We start from the raw sequence: 21917 nt of genomic DNA on the forward strand, positions 1-21917 counted from the left end.
CCAATTTCAAATTCCTACTCCCAAGCACTATATAACTCTTCAAAGAAATAACATTTAACATTAAGAACACAACCTATTTTCTAAAAACTCATTCTCAAAAATGGTTGAAACTTTTTGCTGATATCTATACCTATATCCAATAATTGACCTTAAGCAAAGACGAAGCATAGAAAATTTCAGCCCAAACACGTAAATTCTGGCAAAAGTTATAAGTAACTGAAAACAGGGACTTAGAAAGTGTAAAGGAACCCTAAATATAGGTATTGCAACCATATCTACCTACATTAAAACACCATTACAAATAACTGTAGTGGTATGCACTACTTATAAAGAAATTTATTGTGGCTTGCCACACGTTGCAAATAAGTAAGGAAATACATAAAGCAGAAAAATTAAAACTATTACATCACAAAGTATACTTTGTTCTTTCTGAGAAATGTAGTTTTACTTATGTCATAGAGTATATCAGCTGAGTGAACAAAGGAGAGAGTGTTTTAACAGTGTATGTAAAAACACCAAAGAATTCACTTTGCAATCAAGACCAGTTTTTGCAAATTTCAGCCCCAAAAGTGGAAAATTAGAATGTTATTCACAACACAGTAACTGTGTTTAAAATGACAACCTTAACCAAGGATAACACTAGCACTTCAGCTATAACTCAGTTTTGTCAGGTACTACATCTTTTGTTCAGCTGTTGCCCTTAAACTACACAACTGTTTCTGCATCATCTTTTCTATATTTTGCATATGATTCTTATTCCACTGACCAGACATATAACTTAGGAAACATTTTCAAAGCAATATAGTCTACTTGAAATTTGTCACAATAAATTAAAAAAACAAAACACAAAAAAACTAAAGTCACAGAGAAACTCAAGACAAACCCAATATATGTTAGGTTACACAGGTATGCCTAGAAAAACTGACCCTTACCTGTTCTAACCATACCCCAGATTCTTCATCTGGAGCCCACAGAATCATAGTTTTGTCCATTGATGCAGACAGTAGTCTCATTGGTTGTTGTATTATGCCATCTACAGTACAAAAAAGAAATTATTCTGCTACTACAAATCAGAATGCTCTTTAACAGAATATGGCAATACTGAAACCTAAATATGGTGAAAATTCAACTGCTATATTACAAAACTTGTGCTGTAAACAATGAATAAACACCAGCCTTAACAAGATCAGGTCCTTGATGAATGCAATCTCTGATAAGGGTATGTTAAAATATTGCTCCAAATATTTGTTTGTACCAGGGCTATGCTAAAGGAAAGTATAAGAATAAGCAATTTATACTGTTTCTTTCACATTAAGATTTTCAAAGTTCTGATTTAGAGGAAACAAAAGCTGGCACACACTAAAGACCCCAAGGTTATGAATCACAATTCCAAACTCTTTATTTGTAAAGGTAGTCTATTCTGTTGGATATATATCATTAGATTATTATTGCTCGAAAGTGGGGAAAAAATTCTATGCTATTCATTGTTCTACAAACTGAAGAATTAACTGTTCTTTCACGTATTCAGAAGAAATAGTTTATTCCTTTATTTTTTTAAATCCCTGATTCTATGGTGGGCTGGGGATAGAGAACTGCAGAAGCAGTAAAGAAGAAGAATGTTTTCGATTAACTTTGACTAATTAGATATTAATGCATAGTTTTAAATAATTTATATCTGAAAAACAGACAAATTCAAGGGATTTCTCTGAACACTTCTACTAATACATTGTAAGGTTGAAATAAAGAAATTTCAGAATGCCAATATTTTATTACCATACCATTTTTCTATATTAAGAAAAACAAGGAAGGGCATTTGAGTTAAATATTGATCTTCTGGAGAGATTATTAAAAACAAATCTTCATCTTTAAAATTTATTTTTAGTTTGTGTTGAACAAACAGAGGTGAAATACCACAAGCTGTATAAATCACAAATCAAACAAAACCAGTACTACATGTAAAACATTCATATAGTCTTTTATCAAGGCAACATCGATAGAAGACAAAGCATCAGACGGTGTGCAACAGCAAACAAAACAGGAACACCATACAGCCGGACCTTATGATACATGCAAAAATGTTCTGATTGCAAAATTACAGAGAATATTCCAATAGCCTCTCTGTGGAAACTCTTGCCCACAAAAAGGCATATAACGTATTGTAGCACCATGTTTATACATTATCTGGTAAGCTATGTACTTTCTTCCTACCTTTCAAAAAAGAAGGCTGCCAGTGAACTGCAAATACCCAATTTTCATGACCAGCTAACACGGACTCCAGAATAACTGCATATGTTGTCTCAGTATCTACCATAGAACAGAGGGAATGAGACTGCTTATTCTTCAATGGCATTTTGATAAGAACAAAGATCTTTCACATTTTCACAAATACAGAGACAGCTGCTATAGTGATACAATTCTATGAGAAGCCTTAAAAACAAGCAAAGTTAACTGCAGTATGGTACCCTGCACTGCTGGGTGACGCTCACCCAATGTGGGCACTGCAATGCACAGGCCAATCCTATTGCCCTCTCTGGAAATGGTACCAAAATTAAAGGTAATTTGTAGCCTTACTCTACTCTCCATGATGTTGGAAATTAGCAAATTAAGGCTGCCCTGCATAAACTGAAATACTCATAACTACAGAATAGTCAGTCTAACTCACTGCAATGCACTTAATTATAAAAATATTTCTGACCTCAAACCATAGCTCAAGTCTTATACAAGGTCGTGTGTGGGGTATTTATAACAGTTTGTGTAATATATTATATTTTAATATGATCTTTAAGTACTATATTTAAAGAGAAGAAGAGACTTTGAAATAATATCTTAATAATTAAAAAAGAATCATTTGGCCTCTGAGACTTGAGATTCTCTGAACTACTATATATATTTTAGAAATTTCTATAGAAAATGACTTAGCATCCTATGTAAAGGAAATCATAACGAACCTCTCTCCAGCACAGGGGCAGATCTCTGGGATTTTTTCAAATGTTTTTATACTTCTCCCCTTATAAACCTCTGTATAAGAAGACTAATGAATTTTGGCTATAATCTCCATAAACATGATGTTTCCAATGCTCATAAGTCTAACTCCTACAAAATGTTAAGTATGTGCAAACATGTGTATACCATAATTCACTCTCTCTTTCGTTATATGAAGAGGTCTGTATGAGTTAGTTAGGACTAGTTAGGAAGTAGGACTGAGTAGACTTGTAGTCTCTAAAGTTTTGCTTTGGTTTTTTTTAGTGCAGTTACGTAACCAAAAAAAAAAAAAAATCTACATTTGTAAGTTGCACTTTCTGGATAAAGAAATTGCACTTCAGTACTTGTGTGAGGTGAACTGAAAACTGTTCCTTTTATCATTTTCACAGTGCAAATATTTGTAATAAAAATAATATAAAAAGTGAGCAGCGTACACTTTGTATTCTGTGTTGTAAATGAAATCGATATATTTGAAAATGTAGAAAAATATCCAAAAATATTTAATAAATTTCAATTGGTATTCTATTGTTTAACCGTGTGATGAAAACTGTGATTAATTGCAATTAATTTTTTAAATAGCAATTAATTTTGTTGAGTTAATCATGTGAGTTAACTGCGATTAATCGACAGCCCTATTACAAAGTAAAAGATAATCAAATTTTTCACTCAAACATGTACTGTAGTGAAATCTCTTTACCGTGAAAGCACAACTTATAAACGTAGATAAGTGAAAACAGGTGTTTGCATGGCACTGTTGTAGCTGGCATTGGAAGGTATTTACATGCCAGATATGCTAAACATTTGTATGCCCTTTCATGCTTCAACTTGTAGATTGCACTACCTTTTTAATCTTTTTTACAGTGCAAATATTTGTAATACAAATTAATAATTACGGCTGTCAATTAATCACAGTCAACGCATGCAATTAACTCAAAACAGATTAACTTTTTTTTTTTTTTTTTTTTTTAAGGAGTGTGAATTGCACACCAGGGTGCCGTGCTCATTGGGCCCTTCTGCATGCCTCGAGGGCCAGGGTGCCCCTTCTCCCGCCACAGTGCTCTACTGCTGCTCTTGTCTCCCCTCCCACCCACGGACCCATCCCTGGCCAAGCTACTCTGGACCGGGAGCCTGCCTCCTGTCTGCTGTGCAGAGCTGGGGAGCTGATGTTGGGGTGTCCCCTTCCCCCGCTCCCATGTACCTTGTCACCACTGAGCTGGGGTTGGGGAACAGGGGAAGCCTGTCTGCTGCTGGCTCAGGAGTGAGTGTTGCTGACAGCAGTTGCTGCTGCCTGGAAAAGTGTACAAGCTCCTGAGTGCTCTGCTTAAAGAGAGAGTGCTCCCCACACACACAGTTCCCCCACACACACAACACCAAACATATTTAAATAAATGGTATTCCATTATTATTTAACAGTTCTATTAAAACTGCAATTAATCGTGATTATTTTTAATGTAGTAATTAATCACGATTTTTTTAATAGTTTGACGGCCCTAAAATTAGGACATTTCCCACTTTCGTTACACACACTAACAAGAAGGGCTTGAAAAGCAAAGCCAGTTACTTTCCACCTCTTCTACGTACTTTCTTTCAATAAATATTTAACAGCTACATTTTCCACATTATGGTTAGCAGTAGATTGATTACCTTTCTATTTAAGCAACATGGTTGATCATTTATGGGAGCATACAAGGGAACTTATACAGTTTCCTGACATTTAATGCCACATTTATTGCTTATCTTTGTTCCACCTTTAGATAAAGGCATCAGAGTAGAAAAAGCAGAGACAGGTGTGTAAACCATCTTAAAGTCAAAAAGGGACGTGTTCCCCTCTGCTGTCAGTACAGAGGGTAGCCTAAGTGAGGTGCATGGGCCTCATGCTAGAGCCCTGTTTCTCAAACTTCTGAAAGCTGAGGCCCACTACAGGAAGCAAAGCCAAATGACTCCCCTCCTATGTAACCTCACCATGTCTAGGTGAAGACCTATACACCTTAATTTATACATCTTGTGTGCGCCCCCTCTCCCTATGCACATATAGCTCAGTACTTCTCAAAGTGCATGTTCATAATATATTACTCTTCCTTTCTGTCATGCTTTGTTAAGCCGTAAAATAATTAACAACGTTGACATTTAAGGAATCATCACTGGCATATGAGTTAGCATCTACTGAAAATAACAGGGCAGCACACACATCAGAACTCTATTCAGGATCTCTGGACACTCAAGATGAGATCACTGCAGTGGTTACATTCACATTATGTTTTGGAGATTATATTCATAACTTTTTTTTAAAATCAGGTAACGTTGATTTCACCATACACAAAATGACAAAATATTGACATCAATAATAACTGAAATTGAAATAGGCAAAGTAAGAAAAATTATCTTGAGAACTAAAGGATATTTAATTGTACAATTTATTTTTCAATAGTTATAACGCTTTAACTTTCTGAATTTTAATGTCTACTGTTAAATGACTATTGTCTGACACCCCCCTCCACCCCATAATTTCCCATGACTGAAAATGTAAATAAATAAAAATTTTAAAAATGCTTAAAAATCTTTGATATTATCCAGTGAAATACTAGTAAAAAAAGACCAAATTTGGTCAAGTCTAAGAGCCACAGACTTTTTTTTTTTTTTTTTTTAAATGAAAGCACAGACTCTGGAAAACAGTTGAGAGTTCTGTCCACATCCCCTTGGCTACTCTTTGCCATGAGGAACAATCCATACTTTGGGAAACACTGCACCAGGGAAAGCAAGCTACACTACAGCTTCCTCTCCATGAGGTACCTTTCTTTGACCTCTCTGAGGCTGCTCTGTAAGAGCTGAGCTCCACACAGCTCAGCTGTATATATGGTTGAATAAAAAGTCTGAGAAATAACTGTTAAGTGCAGAACAGGAGGAACAACAGCAATGCTACCATTGGTGTGGGAGATCCTAGGCATCACAAGCAGGCCAAAACCTGCAAGGGGGAGGGGGGGAGGTCTCCATTATTCCTGTGGATCTCAGCTAACCACGAGGATAAATGATATCACCTCCCAGCAAGTCCCTTTGGGAGGCAGAACTAGAGACAAAGCAGAATTATACAGATGAACAGGGGCCCACAGAAAGCCACATATCTGTAGAAGCTGTGATTCTTTTCTGCGATACTGTAAGTGTGAAGAATAGCTTCTGATCTCACATGATTAAGGTTAAGATTTTGTCAGGGTTATTTTTAGTAAAAGTCACAGACAGGTTGCAGGCAATAAACACAAATTCACGGAAGCTCGTTACTTGTCTGGAGTGTTCTGCATTTTCAGTTTTTATTTGTTTAAAAAAATGAAAATCAGGTTAAAAATAAACTTGAAAAACAGAGGGGAAAAAAGAAAAAAAGGAAAAAATCTTTGTAATATACACATTTCACTACAGTATAATTGAAACTTTTTTAATGTCCAAAGATATATTTGGTCTCTCTCAGAGCTAATAGTTTTTCCAGAAATCCTGGTTTGCGTACGCACACATAATTTTCTTCAAAGTATCCTCACTCATGTTGAGCCTCTTGCTGTCTTGGAGGTAGGCCAACTTTGAAAATACGTACTCTGCATCAACAGATCCAAGGGGTACGTTCAAAGCTTGCCATATCACTTTGTTGAAATTGGTAAGTGTGTTCTGATAACTGTTCCAAAAAGGCGGCATATCCAGTTTCGCATTATCAGTGTGAGGAAAGTTCAAGTAGTAAATTCCTCTTTCAGATGTGAAATTTCTTCTTTAGTGGCAAACGGTCGAAATGCTCTGGCATAATGGTCATAGTCTGCTGCAAAATTCACCTTGAGGAAGGGGTGCAACACCTGGATCACATTCCTAAAAGAATCTTCAGCACCAACACTTCGGGTTCAGATTACGGGTCATTTCTCACCTAGCACTGTGTTGAAGGTTTTTTGGCTCTCTCATGTTCCAGAGTGGGAAGGATTTCCAGAAACAGTTGGGTTTTCTCGCCGTATGTTTCTCCTGCAGCTTTTGTGCTCAGTTCAGCTGAGATTTTGGTTGTCAGGATCCAGTAAATGTCAGAACTGGCAAACATGTTGACAGTAGTCAGAGAAAACTCCAGTGTTTCCTGTGGGTCATGCAATGATTCCAAGTTTTCAACAACAAACGTTACCTTGGTGCGCAGAATCTGGTGGTCATTCTGGAGTCAAGAGTTTCTGCTTTATAAACCAACAAACTGAGGGTGATCTTGGAGACACATTAGCAAAGTCCACACGTTATTTACATGACAGGCAGCAAAATACAAGCTCTTCCATTGATGTGGCACAACAGGGGTAGGTAACTGGCAGCTCGCACTGCACTTGTCTCGCAACATGTAAAACAAAGCCATCAAGTTGTTCATATGCTTGAAAACGGCCCTAAACCCAAAGATGAAAGATTTCACATCTTTCATTTTTTTGTAGCAGTAGATGCTGATAGTGAAACACTGATCAGATGAGCAGAACAGGTAATACATAGCAGCTCCAGTTTCTGATGGAGTTAAATTTCCCAGGCAAACTCAGCCATGTAGGAAGCAGAATCTGTGTTAGTTATAGCTACATTCCCCAAGTTAGTTGGTACATCTCAAATATGTCAGTTATTGCGGCATCGACAAACTGGGTGTCAGCAGAGGGAATGAATGTCACATCAACACAAAACAATGCAGGTTTATATGCTTTGAAATCAAAAAGAAAAACAGAAGACCAAGAATCAGATGGTCCAAAGCATTAGGAGACTTGTCAAAAGTCAGACTAAGTGCCACATTTCCATCAGTTTAGATATTAAAGCATTCTCATTTTCTTTCAGTTACTTATGAGTGAGGTTGTCTGCATTAGGAAGGGTTTGGCTGCTGGACAGTATTGTTGCACAAAGTCACCAACAGGCCCCTTTGCAATTAATAGAGAACACAGAGACACAAAGAGCACACACAAATTCATTGACACAATTGTGCTGTGTCCTCTCTTTCATTAAAGCCCAGTGAAAGCGCCTGATATTGACTGTTCATCCCAAAGTTCGCTTTCTTCTTTAAGCTTCTTGTGTCGCTTACTTTCAACGTGTTCCTTTGTTCTGTCAGCATGAACACTGACCTCAATGCTGCAGTACTCGCAGCACAAGGCATCCTCTTCACTCCCATCTTTAGTTTTCTTGAAAATTTTTAAGCACCGATTTTCTTGTTGGTATTCAGGCATAGATCTGCATCTTCCCTCCACGTTTACCTTATCTATCTGTAAGCCCCAACAAGCTTACCTAGGTTCCTGGGGCTCAGCATGCTGGTAGTTCAGAGAGATACACACTGCCCCTGGTAGGAAGAGGGAGCCAAGGGCAGACTCAATCTGCTAAGCAACCCAGAGGGAGAGAAGAGAGACATTATGTAGAACAACAGGGGGCCTCGTTGGTTTGGGGAAGGATTGCAGGCATTCCTGCTCAGAGGAAGGGGAAGAGTCAAAACAATTGACAAGAGGAAGCCTGGGAAGAAGAGCTAGCCTGCCAATAGTGAGATACTCTCCCCTGGGAGCCCTGGAGGGGGGAGAAGAAATTTTGGGGGTACTCTGGAGCCACCTATAGAAAGGACAGGACTGGCTGTGTGGCGATCCATCCAATCCTGTAAGGCGTTTGGCACTAAAGAGGTAACTGGGTGGACATATATCTTTATGGAGAATTGATTGTTTAAATTCAGCACCACACTAAACAGACACAAAGAAATAGGCAGGCAGCATCTCTTTGTGAGCCAATCATAGTGGAATATTAACAGTTTGATCTTCCGACCTCCACCGTGTGTGCGTTTTGTGTTTTACACTGAGGAATTGCTTCAATCTCAGAGCTGCAGGACACAACAATCGCGTAAAGCTTTAATGTTTAACAAAAATAAGTCCCCGAAAAAGTACTCAGTGGATTGATAAGTGGGTGTAAATCTGTAAAAACTGAACTCCTTTAATAAAAAACCTGGTAATTTATCAGTGAAAAAATCAGTAAAAACTGAAAACACAGAAGGCTACCTGTCTGTGACTTTTACAAAAAACGATGGGGGGGGGGGGGGGGGGACGGACGGACACATTCCCTCCACACAAGGCAGCTCAGAGCTGCAGGGCCAGTGGCTGGGAGCTGTGGCTGAGAGCTGCCTTGCATGACCTCTGTGACATAATTTCATCTTTACATATAACAGCCTGTTAAATTATCCAAAAAATATTGAAGTAATAAATACATACAATTCTCTCTTTTCACCTTTAAAGGCACATGTGTAATTAAATCTTATTAATAGGAAAGACTTATTACTCTTATTAATTTAAAAAAAACTTTAAGACGCACACTTGTCTGATAACTGGAGAGAAACTGTGTAACCAACAGTTTACTACAGGTGGAACAAATACATGCCTTAAAACCATAGGCTATGGTTCGAATATTTATAGTTTAACAGAAGGCCTCTATTGAGATTCTTTTGCTGATGTACTATTTCTGCAATAAACCAGACACTGTACACAGTCAATGCTTCTAAAACACAAACACATTTACTATATTTTTTGCTGCTGAGGAGCAAACGTTATTGTAACTGAATTTGTCTTAAATTCCTCTAGCATAGGAATAAAATTATAACAGACAGAATTCCCATTATCCCTACTGAAAGCAATAACCACTACACTGGCTGGAAGAAGGAATAGCTACAGAGAGAGCATTTCAGTTGTTACTCACTTTTATTTTTCATAGTAAAAATGTTCTCCTTCAGCCTTATAGAGTCATCATCTTTGACTTCCACAGATGGTGTTGATTTTGCCTGCACTTTCCAGATTCTTATCAGACAATCTTGCGCACAGCTTGCTAAGAAAAGATCCCCACCTGTTTAAAAAAATAACACACAGTAAAAATAAAAATGTTAAGTCACATACCTTTTCGTTCTGACTTATCAAGGTTAACTTATTTCATTCTTATCACCCTTCATCACACCATACATATTTTATTTTTCTCTCTGCAAACAGTATTATGAACACGATTGTTCCTTCTATTCCAGTGTCAACTCATTCTAACATTTTAACACAACCAAGCAAATTACAACACACTAATGGGTCCTGCCTCACTTACATGGTAACAGCCATATCCTGGGATTTACAGTATTAAAACTTCAGCCTCACAGTTCAACAGTCCAGGATACATTGGTTATTGACTTACGGAGAAAACCCACAAGTTACTCTTCTGAGATGTGCTTCTCACTCCTACACCCTTGACCTTTTCACCCTCCATGTTGCTTAGGAATGATAAGTCCCCCCTCTTGAATATCTTTTTAAATTAATACATTTTAAGAACTCCCTTCCTCCTGTTGCCTCTCTCCTACATTTTCTACAAAGTGAGTAACGTTTGGAATCAGTTATTCAAAGGCTGAATATGAGGAGTAGTGGAGTCTCCCACCAATTTGCGCTGTTCTTACAAGGGGAGAAAGAGGAGGCAAGGAAGTTCCTAAAATTAATTTAATTTTTAAAAATAAAGTGGGGCTGACTCATCATTCTCAGGAACAAGGACCACAGGGTTGACAAGGAGCAAGTTGCTGAGTCAAGCATATTTGTTTGAGTTCAAATGCCACTAAAACTGACACACTAAAAACCAGGCAGGGCAAGACAAGGTGATGGATGCAGGGAAAACAATGGTTATAAAGAGATTTGCATACTAGGTGGTTGAGAAATATACAAATGCAAACCAATCCCACTACAATCAGAGTGCAGGAAATAACCACACCATTGTGGTATTAGCATAAAGACCTGCAAGGCATCCAGGTATTCTGGCTACCTGAGACAATTCAATTTCTGTATTACTTTGCATTATACTTTATTTAGTCTGAGGAATGTTGTTCTTTAAAGTGACCCACATAGATCATAATCAGAGGTGCCATCTAAAAAAGGATCTACAGCAAATATACAGAAGTATCAGAGAATATAAATATATCAGAGAATAGCTAATACTAGAGTAAAATGGCAGTGCTATGCTAAAATATTTCTCCACCTAACGTCTAATCCATGCAATGACATCAACCTTTCATTGGACTGGGAACTGCGATCTAACAAATGAATGGGATTAAAAATGGAGATCAGATGGTTGGTTTTTCTCTTCTAATCTTCAACTCTCTGCCTCATTAAATATTTTATTGGACTTTCATACTGACCACAGATGACCCATTCAATGCCTCTTATCCAATCTTCATGGCCATAGAGTATTAGTGTTTTCTGAAACTAAAAAGAAATCACCATTACATCACAGAAGTCAGAACTTCAATGTCCATTAGTCTTACATACCATACATATGCCTTTGGACAATTAACTCCTGCTCTTCAGATGTGCTGACCACCTGCAACTCCTATTAACTGGATGATCAGTACCTGAAGAACAAGGCCTTATTGTTCAATACCATGTTCTTGTATGGGCCCTTCTGATGAGACCATAGCCAAGGAGTAACTCTAGCAGATCAGCTCATCTCAGTTATTGTCCCACTATCTAAACAAGAAAGGTGGGTGAAAAATAGGTGGGGTTTTCTCCCTACAAACTTTTTCTTTTCTTTTTTAAATATTTTGGAAAAAAAATTGCAAATACTGTAACCTCTGTCAATCCTACACTTACGAGACTTCAACAGGAGTTTTGTCTGAGTGAAACAGCAGCAGGGCCATTAACCATAATTGTTTATATTTACTATGTTGATATGTACACATACCCAATAAAAGGGATGACTACCTACATAGTCTTTGACATTCCTGTAATCGTCTTCACCCACTAATCAATATTTCTTTGCTTTTCTGTTTTTACAATTCACAGCCTTAACATTACATAGATGTCTAGATAAAAAGCATTAAGTCACTGAAAAGACTTTTGAAAACACTCCAAATTGGAAAATTTTATTCTTAACTATAAATTTGTCTATTCATAACAGGGAATCCAACAATCTGACTAATCAATTGGGGAATTTATACCCACCAGCACTCACAGAGGCAATGTTTTGGTTAGATTTTTTTTTTAACACCTAAATGATTACTCAACAACAGGGCAGTAACTATAGCACAAGCCCAGGAGGTAACTTCCAACACAGAAGAGAACCTATAAAATACTTGTCAGTGTTACAGAGCTTGTTGCATCTCTGTCCCCTTTCTGTGCCCCCTAAGGTCTCAGGCCACCACTACCTCTTCTGGGGTGGAATTCTGCAATTCTCCCACTCTTAGCCCATGCTCCTGGACTACAGTACCCAGTGTTATCAACTGCATTTCCCAGCATGTTCAACTGGGTTCACCACCTGCAGTTCTTACCTTTGAGAGTCTGTGATCAGTGGTGAACATAGTGAGCAGACAGCCTTCTTAAAATTAATGTATTGCTTACTGACCAGTGGGAATAAAGCATTTCAAGAAAAAGGATTTTTAAAACAGCTAACATGCTGTTCTGTCTTCCCTAAAGCCCCTACCAGCCTGTGATGGTAACCTGGGCAGACCTAGCTTCCTCAGGCACCCCAGATATTATATATTATATCCTTCGCATGACAATGTTGGCACACAGAGCGGAAACTAGTTTCTTCCATCCCTCTTTATCATTAGCTGCTGTTTCCATCTGCTCTATGGTGTTGAGTTTGACTGTTCTGTCCTCCCAGCTAACGGTTCTTCTTAAGGTTTCCCTTGGAGTGAGGAAATGAGACCACCCAATTGGTTACCACTTGACAGCTTCATGTGGGAGTCTACGTATTGGCAACCAGAGTACATGCCCCAAATATGTCCAACACTTACTCCTAATGCTAGTGGAGACAAGCTGCAGATTGGCACTTTCTCCGATACCTGTGTTGGTAATAAAGTCTCCCCATCTAATGCCCAGAAACTTTTATAGCACTTATTTTAAAAAGACATCTAATTTTCTATATGTTGTATTGGAAGCTCTTCAGCTGACACAGCCATATGTTAGCACTGAGATTACATGTGAGCTGAAATTTTTTAGGTTTTGTCTGGTACGGTCTCTCTCTGATTTCCAAATGTTATTGAGTTTAGTGAATGTTGCGGATACCCTTCCTATCTTTGATGTCTCTTCTTTCTTGACATCTCCATTGGCTAGTATGGTGCTTGTGATTGGACATCTGCCCCACACTGGTAGAGATGGGGTTAATAGAGACCTGGGGAGGCTACACGGGAACAGGCACATAGATGAACATAATTTGTTGGGAAATAGTCAACATGGTTTTTGTAAAGGGAAATCATGCCTCACCAATCTACTAGAATTCTTTGAGGGGGTCAACAAGCATGCAGACAAAGGAGATCCAGTGGATATAGTGTATTTAGATTTTCAGAAAGCCATTACTTGGCCCAAGAAAGCCATTACTCCAAACTGGCAGAAGGAATGCCTGCTGAGTCCCTGTGAGAAATCAAATTTACACGAAAAAATTTTCCTAGTCAGATTTTCAAAAGTTTTCAGTGACTTAATACATTTAATGTTAAACCATAACAGCTTGAGCCTGAGCATGGTTTTCACATTCAGCATCAAGTTCAGCGAGTTACAGTTATCCAGACCAGAGATGTCAAATGCATGAACCACTGTGGCCAGATCCTTGTCTAGAAGGAAAGGAAAATTTTCCTGGCAAGTTGGAGGTGAAAGAAAGCATTTTTAAACACTGATACTTCGTGTTGGACTTTGAGGCTTCACATCACGTTGACAAATGAATGCCTTCAATGGAAAGCAGAGGCAACATCTACATCAGTTTTTTACGGCACTTCCCCTTTCCAACCATCACCATCTTGCCTGGATTTAGCTTGAGCCAGTTGCTTTTCATCCAAGCGCTGATTGCTAGTAGGCATTATCACAGTTTTGTAGTGGTGGTAATTGCATCAGTTCAGGATGAGATATACAAGTGAGTTATTGTGTTGTTGGCAGCAAAACCTGATGATGTCTCACTATCTCTTCAGTGGTCTCATGTAGATATAGAAGAAGTGAGGGTTTTTAGAGAGGACAACTCATCATTCTCTTAGCTCTGCTGGAAAGGTATTATCACAGCAATCTACTCCTGTTACGTCACGTAGGCAGGTTAACAGTATCTTGTGGTCTACTATGTAAAAAGCTGCAAAGAGGTCCAACAGCACAAGTATGGAGATTTTGCCTGTGTTCATGGCTATAAGAAAGTAGCCTTTTAGCATCATTAGAGCTGTCTCTGTGCTGTGCCCTGGTGATTGTGAGGCATCCAGGATGTTGTCTGCCATCACATGTAGTTAGACTTTCATGATTATTACTTCTGATGTTTCCAAAAGCTTTGAAGATCTTACCAGTAGGAAAAATGCTCTTGAAATACAGAGAACTTGCTAAGATCCAAAGCTTTTTAGAAAGCTGTATCTAACTTCTGACCACCAAATGAGGTATGATCGAGATGTCATCCTTATCCCAGGACTACAAGATGTGCTTTCTGGCCACTGTGGATCAGATAAAAGACTATGAAGTGAATCCAGTGATATTACAAGAAAACATGTTATACAAAAAATAAAATAAAAATGTAGGAACATAGGAATTGCCATACTGGAGCAGAACCATGGTCCATCCAGACTAGCACCCTGTCTCATAGAGTGGCCAGAACCAGATGCTTCAGAGGATTGCTTAAGAACCCTGCAGTAGGCAGATGTGGAATAATCTGTCCCTCATATAGGTCTCACTCTGATCTCTAATAGTTAGAGATTGGCTTAAGCTCAGAAGCTCAAGGTTTAATGGCATTTCCAAAATTTGTACTGTCACTGATTATGACAAATCTGGATATTCTTAATATCTGTATAAATATCCATTCACTTTTTGAATCTCATTATGTTCTTGGTCTCAATGACTTCCTGTGGCAATGAGTTCTAGTTTAATTATATACTGTGGAGGAAAATTTTTCACTCTTTGTTTTTAATTTGCCAATTTCTGATTTCACTGAATTTTGCCTTGTTACAGCTTTATAAGACAGGGAGAACAGAAGCTCCCGATCTATGTTCTCTGTAATTTTATATATTTTTATTGTGTTCCCTCTTATATGTCTCCAGATTGGGATTGTTTCTCTTCACACTGGAATTTAACGAGCTTTTGATCATTCTTATCATTCTTCACTGAATCCCCTTCAGTTCCTTAATACTCTTTTTGAAATGGAGTGTCCAGTATTTCACACAGTATTATAAGTGAGGTTACGTCACTGAATTATATAAAGGAATTAGTGTTTTCATTATTATTCTTCATCCCATTCCTAATGTCTTGTTAGCTTTTTTGACTGCAGTTGCACATTGAGCGGAGATTTTCATTGAACTGTCTACAGTGATGATCCTGGCCCCTTTCTTGGGTTGATAGAGTTAATTTGGAATCCTGTTATGTGCATGAGTAGTTATAATTTTCCCTCCAATGTGCATTACTTTGCATTTCACAACACTGAATATTATTTGTCATCATGTTGCCCATTCACCCAAATTGTTTAAGTCTCTCTGAAGAGCCTCATGGTCTTCTCTGGTCCTGAATAACACAAATAACTGTGTCTCATATGCAAATTTTGCTACCTATTAATGAACCTTTCCAATAACTGTTTTAATATATTAAACACAGGACATAATATGGAACCTTGAGGCACCCTGATGTTAAATTTTTTGCCATGATTAAAGTTGACTTACTCCTATTCTTTGCTTTGTCTCCTGTCCAGTTTTTGATAAAAAACAAAAACATACTTTGCCTCTCACCCATAACTACTCTTAACTTTTTTAGTAGCCTCTTCCTATGGACCTTATCAAAGGCCTTTTGGAGGACTAAATAAATTAAGCCAACTGGTTCTCTTTTATTCACTACTTTACTGACACACTCAGATAATTCTAAGAGACTAGTGAAACAATTTTTCTTTGTTGAATCCAAGCTCATTAAATATCTGGAAGATCATGATCTTCCAGATGTTTTGTTATTGTTTTTAAACTATCAATTCAACTGATTTGCCTGGTACAGACAGACAGCAAGGCTTACAGATTTCTCATTTTCCTGATCATCTATCAAGACTTTTTTAAACATGAATAAAACATTTGCTACTTTCCAATACTCTGGAAGAGTAACTGTTTAATGAAAAATTACCAATTTGTGTTACCAACTCAGTTGCTTCATACTTAAGCTCCTTCAAATCTCTTGGATGTACACCACCTGGGCCTGATGATTTACTGCATTTTACATTATCAGCATGCTCCAACTCCTCTTCTTCTGTCACCTCAGAGAGTACCTCATTTTTGTTACCAGGAAAATTAGGTCTGGGGTAGGAATTTCACCAATTTTCTCACTAATGAAGACTGATGGAAAGAAATCATTTAGCTGCTCAGCAATGGTTTTATCTTCTTGAATTGCTCAGTTTAACCCTTGAGGATCTAGTGGACCCACCAATTCATTTGCAGGCTTCCTGCTTCCAATATACTTAAAGAATCTCATGTTTGTTTTTACACCTTTAGCAATTTACTTTTTGAATTTCATTTTGGCCCTTCTAACTTTCCTCTTCTTTAATAACTGCTGTAATTTATACTCCTGTTCATTGGCTAAGCTAGGGGAAGAATTCCAAATTTTGAAGGATTTCAATTTGCACAAATAGCCTTTTGACTAACCTCATTTTATTTAAATATTTTTTCTAAAGATTAGTGTCACTTTTTAGTACTCTACCTGCTGTTTGAATGTTAAACCTAATCATACTATTGTCACTATTTCAGCATAGTTTAGCTACCATCACTTCTTGAATTAGTTCTTGTGTGCAAATTAATAGCTTATGCCCTAGAACTAGTTGTTGAAAGAAGCAATCATTTGAAGTGTCAAGAAATGGTTTCTCTAAACTGTCCTGTTATGCCATTTGACCAGTTTCTATATGGGCAGTTAGAGTCCCACTTTATTGTTTTGTTGGATTTTACTGCCTGACTGATCTCTCTCAGTACTGAGTGCTCAGTTTCCTTTGCTTGATATGGAAGCTGGAAGTAACACCTACTAATATATTTATATTTTTACAGTTTGGGATTTGTATCAATATAGATTCACTTGTGTAGTAGTCTCCATTCAGGATTTTTAAGCTCATTAAATTCTATGGAATCACAAATATATAGATAGCACTACTCCTCAACATCTCTAGCCTATTCTCTATTTTCTGTATAGTTACAATAGATGGCTGTTTTTGATCACTCTGCCACATTTCTGTGATACCTAATTTTGCTTTTAAAATTCTTGCCTTGGTACACAGCCACTTCTCGCTTTTATTCTTGCCTACATGTCTGTTTCTATTTAACTCCTTGATCCAACACCAAGCTAATTTTGTGGAATGTACCTCTGTGTTCTTATCCTGTCTCTGCTCTAGTGTAGTGGTATTTTCACTCTACGCTTTATTGAATACACAGATACCATTGTACTACCCACATCTTTAACAAATGTCTCTTTCCAACTTGTGCGCATTTCAGCTCCTGCCGGCTTTCCGCCCAGCTTTTAGTTGAGCCATTTCTCCAAACTCATTTATTTTACATGCCAACAATCTGGTTCCATTTTGACTAAAAAGAACTTTATGCAAATTTTGAAATTTTTTAGATACTGTTGCACAAATAAATTTGTTAGTCTCTAAGGTGCCACAAGAACTCCTCATTGTTTTTGTTTTCCTTAAGTTTCTCTTGACAGGCCTTGTAAGAATGCTGATGCAGGAAGAGATATATAACTTTTCTTCCCTGGGAGCAACAATTCTGAATCAATACTATCTTTCAAAGGCTCTCAAAAAAAGAAACAGTAGTTTCCCCTATACTCTTTCATCCTACAAGAGATTTCTTGGTCCAAGAGTCTTCAAGGATTTCACATCTGACCCTTCACACTCAAAAACCTAATTGACTTTAGGAATAAGTATATTCAGACTGCTTTCAGCATGAATTTTATTACTTGAAGCTGAAGAGATTTCACCTTGCTCAAGAGTATGACAACAATCCCCTTTTAGGGTTTATCTGAACTTTCCTTTATCAATCTGTCCTCCACCCTCCCACACACAAAACTTTTTTTTTCTTATGATGATAATCTGTGGGGGATGGTTCAACACCAAAGAGTCACTATTGACTGGGAAGGGTGAAGGATCTTTACTGGCTAGGGGAGGAGGCAGTGTCTGTAAACTCAATCTTCCACACCAAATTAACTTGAAAGGAGACAGGATGAGGTGTAACATTTTATTCAGATAAATACGAAATGAAATGAAAGAGAAAACATAGGAGTGAAGGGGGAACTATCTGCAGAGCTGGTAGTAGGTCAAGGAACAGAAATAGAGAGGAGAGAGTGAGAGATGCTTTTAAAATACAGATCAAAAAGATGTTTGTTTTTTTAAATAAAGTATGTGAATTTAGGTCCAGATCACCATTCTTAAAATTAATTTGTGTTCACTATCAAAATGGGGACCACCCTCACTTTGTATAAAATGTTAAGCTCTTGAAACACAAAACAAAGAAAGGAAAGAGGAGGAACTGACCAGTAAATACAAGTTTAAATGTCGCCTAATATACTGAATTAGGTTTCTTCTAATGTACAGTGCTAACACTGGGGCTGGTGGGCAGGAATTGATGACTGGACTACACCTGGATGAAAAAGGAAGCTGAAGGTAACAGTGGGTCTTAATGGAATGAAGGAGTGAGAAAAAGGACAAGCTATTGGTAGAAAACCTTTAAAAATATTAAATTTACATTGAGTTTTAGAAAAAAAATGACAAAATGTTACTCTGAAAAAAATTGTATTTGATTGCATCTCATTAATTACCTAAAGTTACAAATACTTTTAAGAAGGAACATACAGGTTCAACTGGGTGTTCATAGATTCTCATGCTTTTTGGATGGAGGAGGGGCATGTGGGGGGGGGCGACACTTATTCTAAACCCTGCAACTTTGCACTTTAACAAATGTAAGAAAATTGGTTATGTTTCAAGTAACTTTGAAACTGTGTTTTAGTAATAATCGCCACTCTATGAGGGCCCAAAAACAGAAACAGTGGATATCGCCCAGAATGTAATCCTACATTCACAAGTATATTCTGAACCTTTTCTTTACTGCCTCAGCCATGTCATTTCATGACTGTAAGGAGTGTAGAATGGCTTATTACCAATGGTGTCAAATTGGATATGGTATGAGCCAAGTTTTTGAACTTTAGTTGCAATGGACCTCTTTAGCCCTAATGCTGAGCAGCTAACCCAACCAGCATACAACACACCCCAAAATTTTCAAGTGGATATTGCTTCAGGATTTTATCACTTGAGATCTGAAACCAGGGATCCTCCCCCAAGCTCCAGAAGAACTGAGTTTAAAGTATCTTCAAATCCAGACTCTGAAGATGTAAATGACTTAGAAGAGGCTTGATTTTCAAAGAATAGTTGATCAGCACTTTCTGAAAATCAAGTACCTTTAAGATATCTTAAGTTAGGCAACCAAAAATTGAGGCACAAAATAAAATCACTTTTGAAATTCTTGGCCACAATGCAGCAGCATCACCAACAAAAAATTAGCATTTTAGCCACAGCTTTCACAAATCTTTCATTCTGTGTGTATATACACACTAGCAAATTCAGACCCAGAATTCACCCCAGTAGAGCTGCCCAAAGGGTGAATTATAGGTCTGAATTTATTGTAAACAAGGCCTTGGACTGTAAGTTGTGCATATCAGAGAAACTTTTTTTTATTTAGTCTCTAATGCCTATCACAACAGATATATAAAAAAAATTATCACCACATGTTTGGGGGACCTTGCCAGAATGACTTGTCAATGGAAGAAATTAAAAAAAAGTTCCCAAAAGCCAGAGGGACACAAACATTTTTAAGTTTTGATAGGAGCTAAAAATTCAGATACATAATTAGAGCTCCATCCCATAGCCTCATTTGAATACTTTTGATAGTTAACTATATGAAAAATTAAAAGTTTCCATGTTCCAAATGGCACACAGTACTTTTCACACATACTGAACACGGGTCACAACTTGCTGGATATCAAGTGCTTCAAAGGTTCTTTTGAACTTTCAGAAGCACTCAGCAAAGAAGGCAATTTAGCGGGAAATGCCAAATTCCAAAAAGAGTAATAATGCAATTCTAATTAGACTACGATATTTACATTTTCAATTGAGGAAGTTATTTTTCAAATGATATACTAAATGCATGGATACTCCTTAAGGAAAGAGATGCATAATTACTTTATTTCAATGGTTGGTCTGAGGTAGGTTTTCTTTTCATAAAGAGAAATGTTTAAAAAAACCCTGAGATTTCCATGTGTGAAACTGACATATCTGTATTTCATGATTACCCAAGAAATCATAGAAATGTAGGGCTGGAAGGGACCTCAAGAGATCACCTTAGTCCATCCCTCCCTGTGCAAAGGCAGGACCTTAGTCCATCTTTGAGAGGTGTTTGTCCAGCCTGTCCTTAAAAACCTCCAATTATAAGGTTTCCACAACCTTCATTGGTAACCCATTCCAGTGCTTAATTATCCTTATAGTAAGAAACTTTTTCCTAATATCTAATCTAAAACTCCTTTGCTCTCTATATTAAGCCCATTACACTTCTTCTCCAAGTCCACTTAAGGTAGGACAACTGATCTCCATGCTCTTTATAACAGCCCTCAACATATTTGAAGAGTGTTATCAGTTCCTCCCTCAGTCTCTTCTCAAGATTGAACATGCCCATTTTTTGTTAACCTTTACTCGTAAGTCAGGCTTTCTAAGTCTTTTATCATTTTTGATGGTCACCTCTGGACTCTCTCGACTTTGTCCACATCTTTCCTTAAAGTATGGCACCCAGAACTGGCCACAATACTCCAACTGAGACCTCACCACTGCTAAGTAAAGTGAAACAATTACCTTCTGTGTCTTACATATGACACTCCTGTTAACAGAAGTACTTGTGGCACTTTACAGACTAACAAATTTACATATAGTAAGATGAGATATATATATATATATACACACACACACACATACAGAGAAGGTGGAAGTTGCCATACAAACTGTAAGAGGCTAATTGATTAAGATGAGCTATTATCAGCAGGAGAAAAAAAACTTTTGTAGTGATAATCAAGATGGCCCATTTAGACAGTTGACAAGAAGGTTTGAGGATTCTTGACTAATAAAGCCCAGAATGACAGCAGCTTTTTTTGCAACTGCACCACACTTTTGGCTCATGTTCAGTTTCTCATCCACTATAATCCTCAGATGCTTTTCAGCAGTACTACCCAACTAGCCAGTTATTCTACATTTTTAGTTGTATGCTGGATTTTTAAGTGTAGTAATTTGCAATTGTCTTTATTGAATTTCATCTTGTTGATTTCAGACCATTCTGAAATTTACCAAAGTCCTTCTGAATTCTAATCCTGTTCTCCAAAAATGCATGCAACCTCTCCCAGGTGCCATCTGCAAATTTTGTAAGTATACCCTCCACTCCATTTTTCAAGTCATTAATGAAAATATTGACTAGCATCAGACCAAGGACAGACCCTTGCAGGACCCCACTAAGTCCTCCCACTTTCACAGAGAACCATTAATAAAACTTTTTATTTAGCATGGTTTTCCAACCAGTTGTGCTCCCACCTTACAGTAAGTTCCCCTAGACCACATTTCTCTAGTTTGTTTATGAGAATGTCATATTGGACTGTGTTAAAACCTTCACTAAAATCAAAATACCACATCTACCATTTCCCTCCTATCCACTAGGGCAGTAACCTGTCAAAGAAGGAAATTAGGTTGGTATGGCATGATTTGTTCCCAAAAAATCCATGTTGTCTATTCCTTATCACCCTGTTATCCTCTAGGTGCTTACAAACTGTCTAATAATTTGTTCCACTGTCTTTCCAAGCATCTAAATTAGGCTCACATCTATACATTTCCAGGTTATCTCTGTTCCCCTTTTTAAAGATAGGTGCTATGTTTGTCCTTCTCCCGTCCTCTGGGACCTCACCCACTGTTGAAGATAATTGTTAACAGTT

At 37.6% G+C, this 21917-nt stretch overlaps 1 protein-coding gene across 2 annotated transcripts in view; it reads right to left on the reverse strand.

Annotated features, from left to right (window-relative positions):
• Positions 1–21917, reverse strand: part of ELP2 (elongator acetyltransferase complex subunit 2) — a 123126-nt gene that overhangs the window by 60869 nt on the left and 40340 nt on the right. For both annotated transcript variants that reach the window (XM_084619572.1, XM_084619571.1), the window contains 4 exons: positions 11132–11198; positions 9673–9816; positions 2209–2304; positions 933–1033 (listed from right to left, as the gene is read on the reverse strand). In XM_084619572.1, coding sequence (XP_084475698.1) covers positions 933–1033; positions 2209–2304; positions 9673–9816; positions 11132–11198 — 408 coding nt within the window. The remainder of the gene's footprint in view (positions 1–932; positions 1034–2208; positions 2305–9672; positions 9817–11131; positions 11199–21917) is intronic.

Source organism: Lepidochelys olivacea, assembly GCF_965140295.1.
Source record: "Lepidochelys olivacea isolate rLepOli2 genome assembly, chromosome: 2".
NCBI lineage: Eukaryota > Metazoa > Chordata > Testudines > Cheloniidae > Lepidochelys > Lepidochelys olivacea.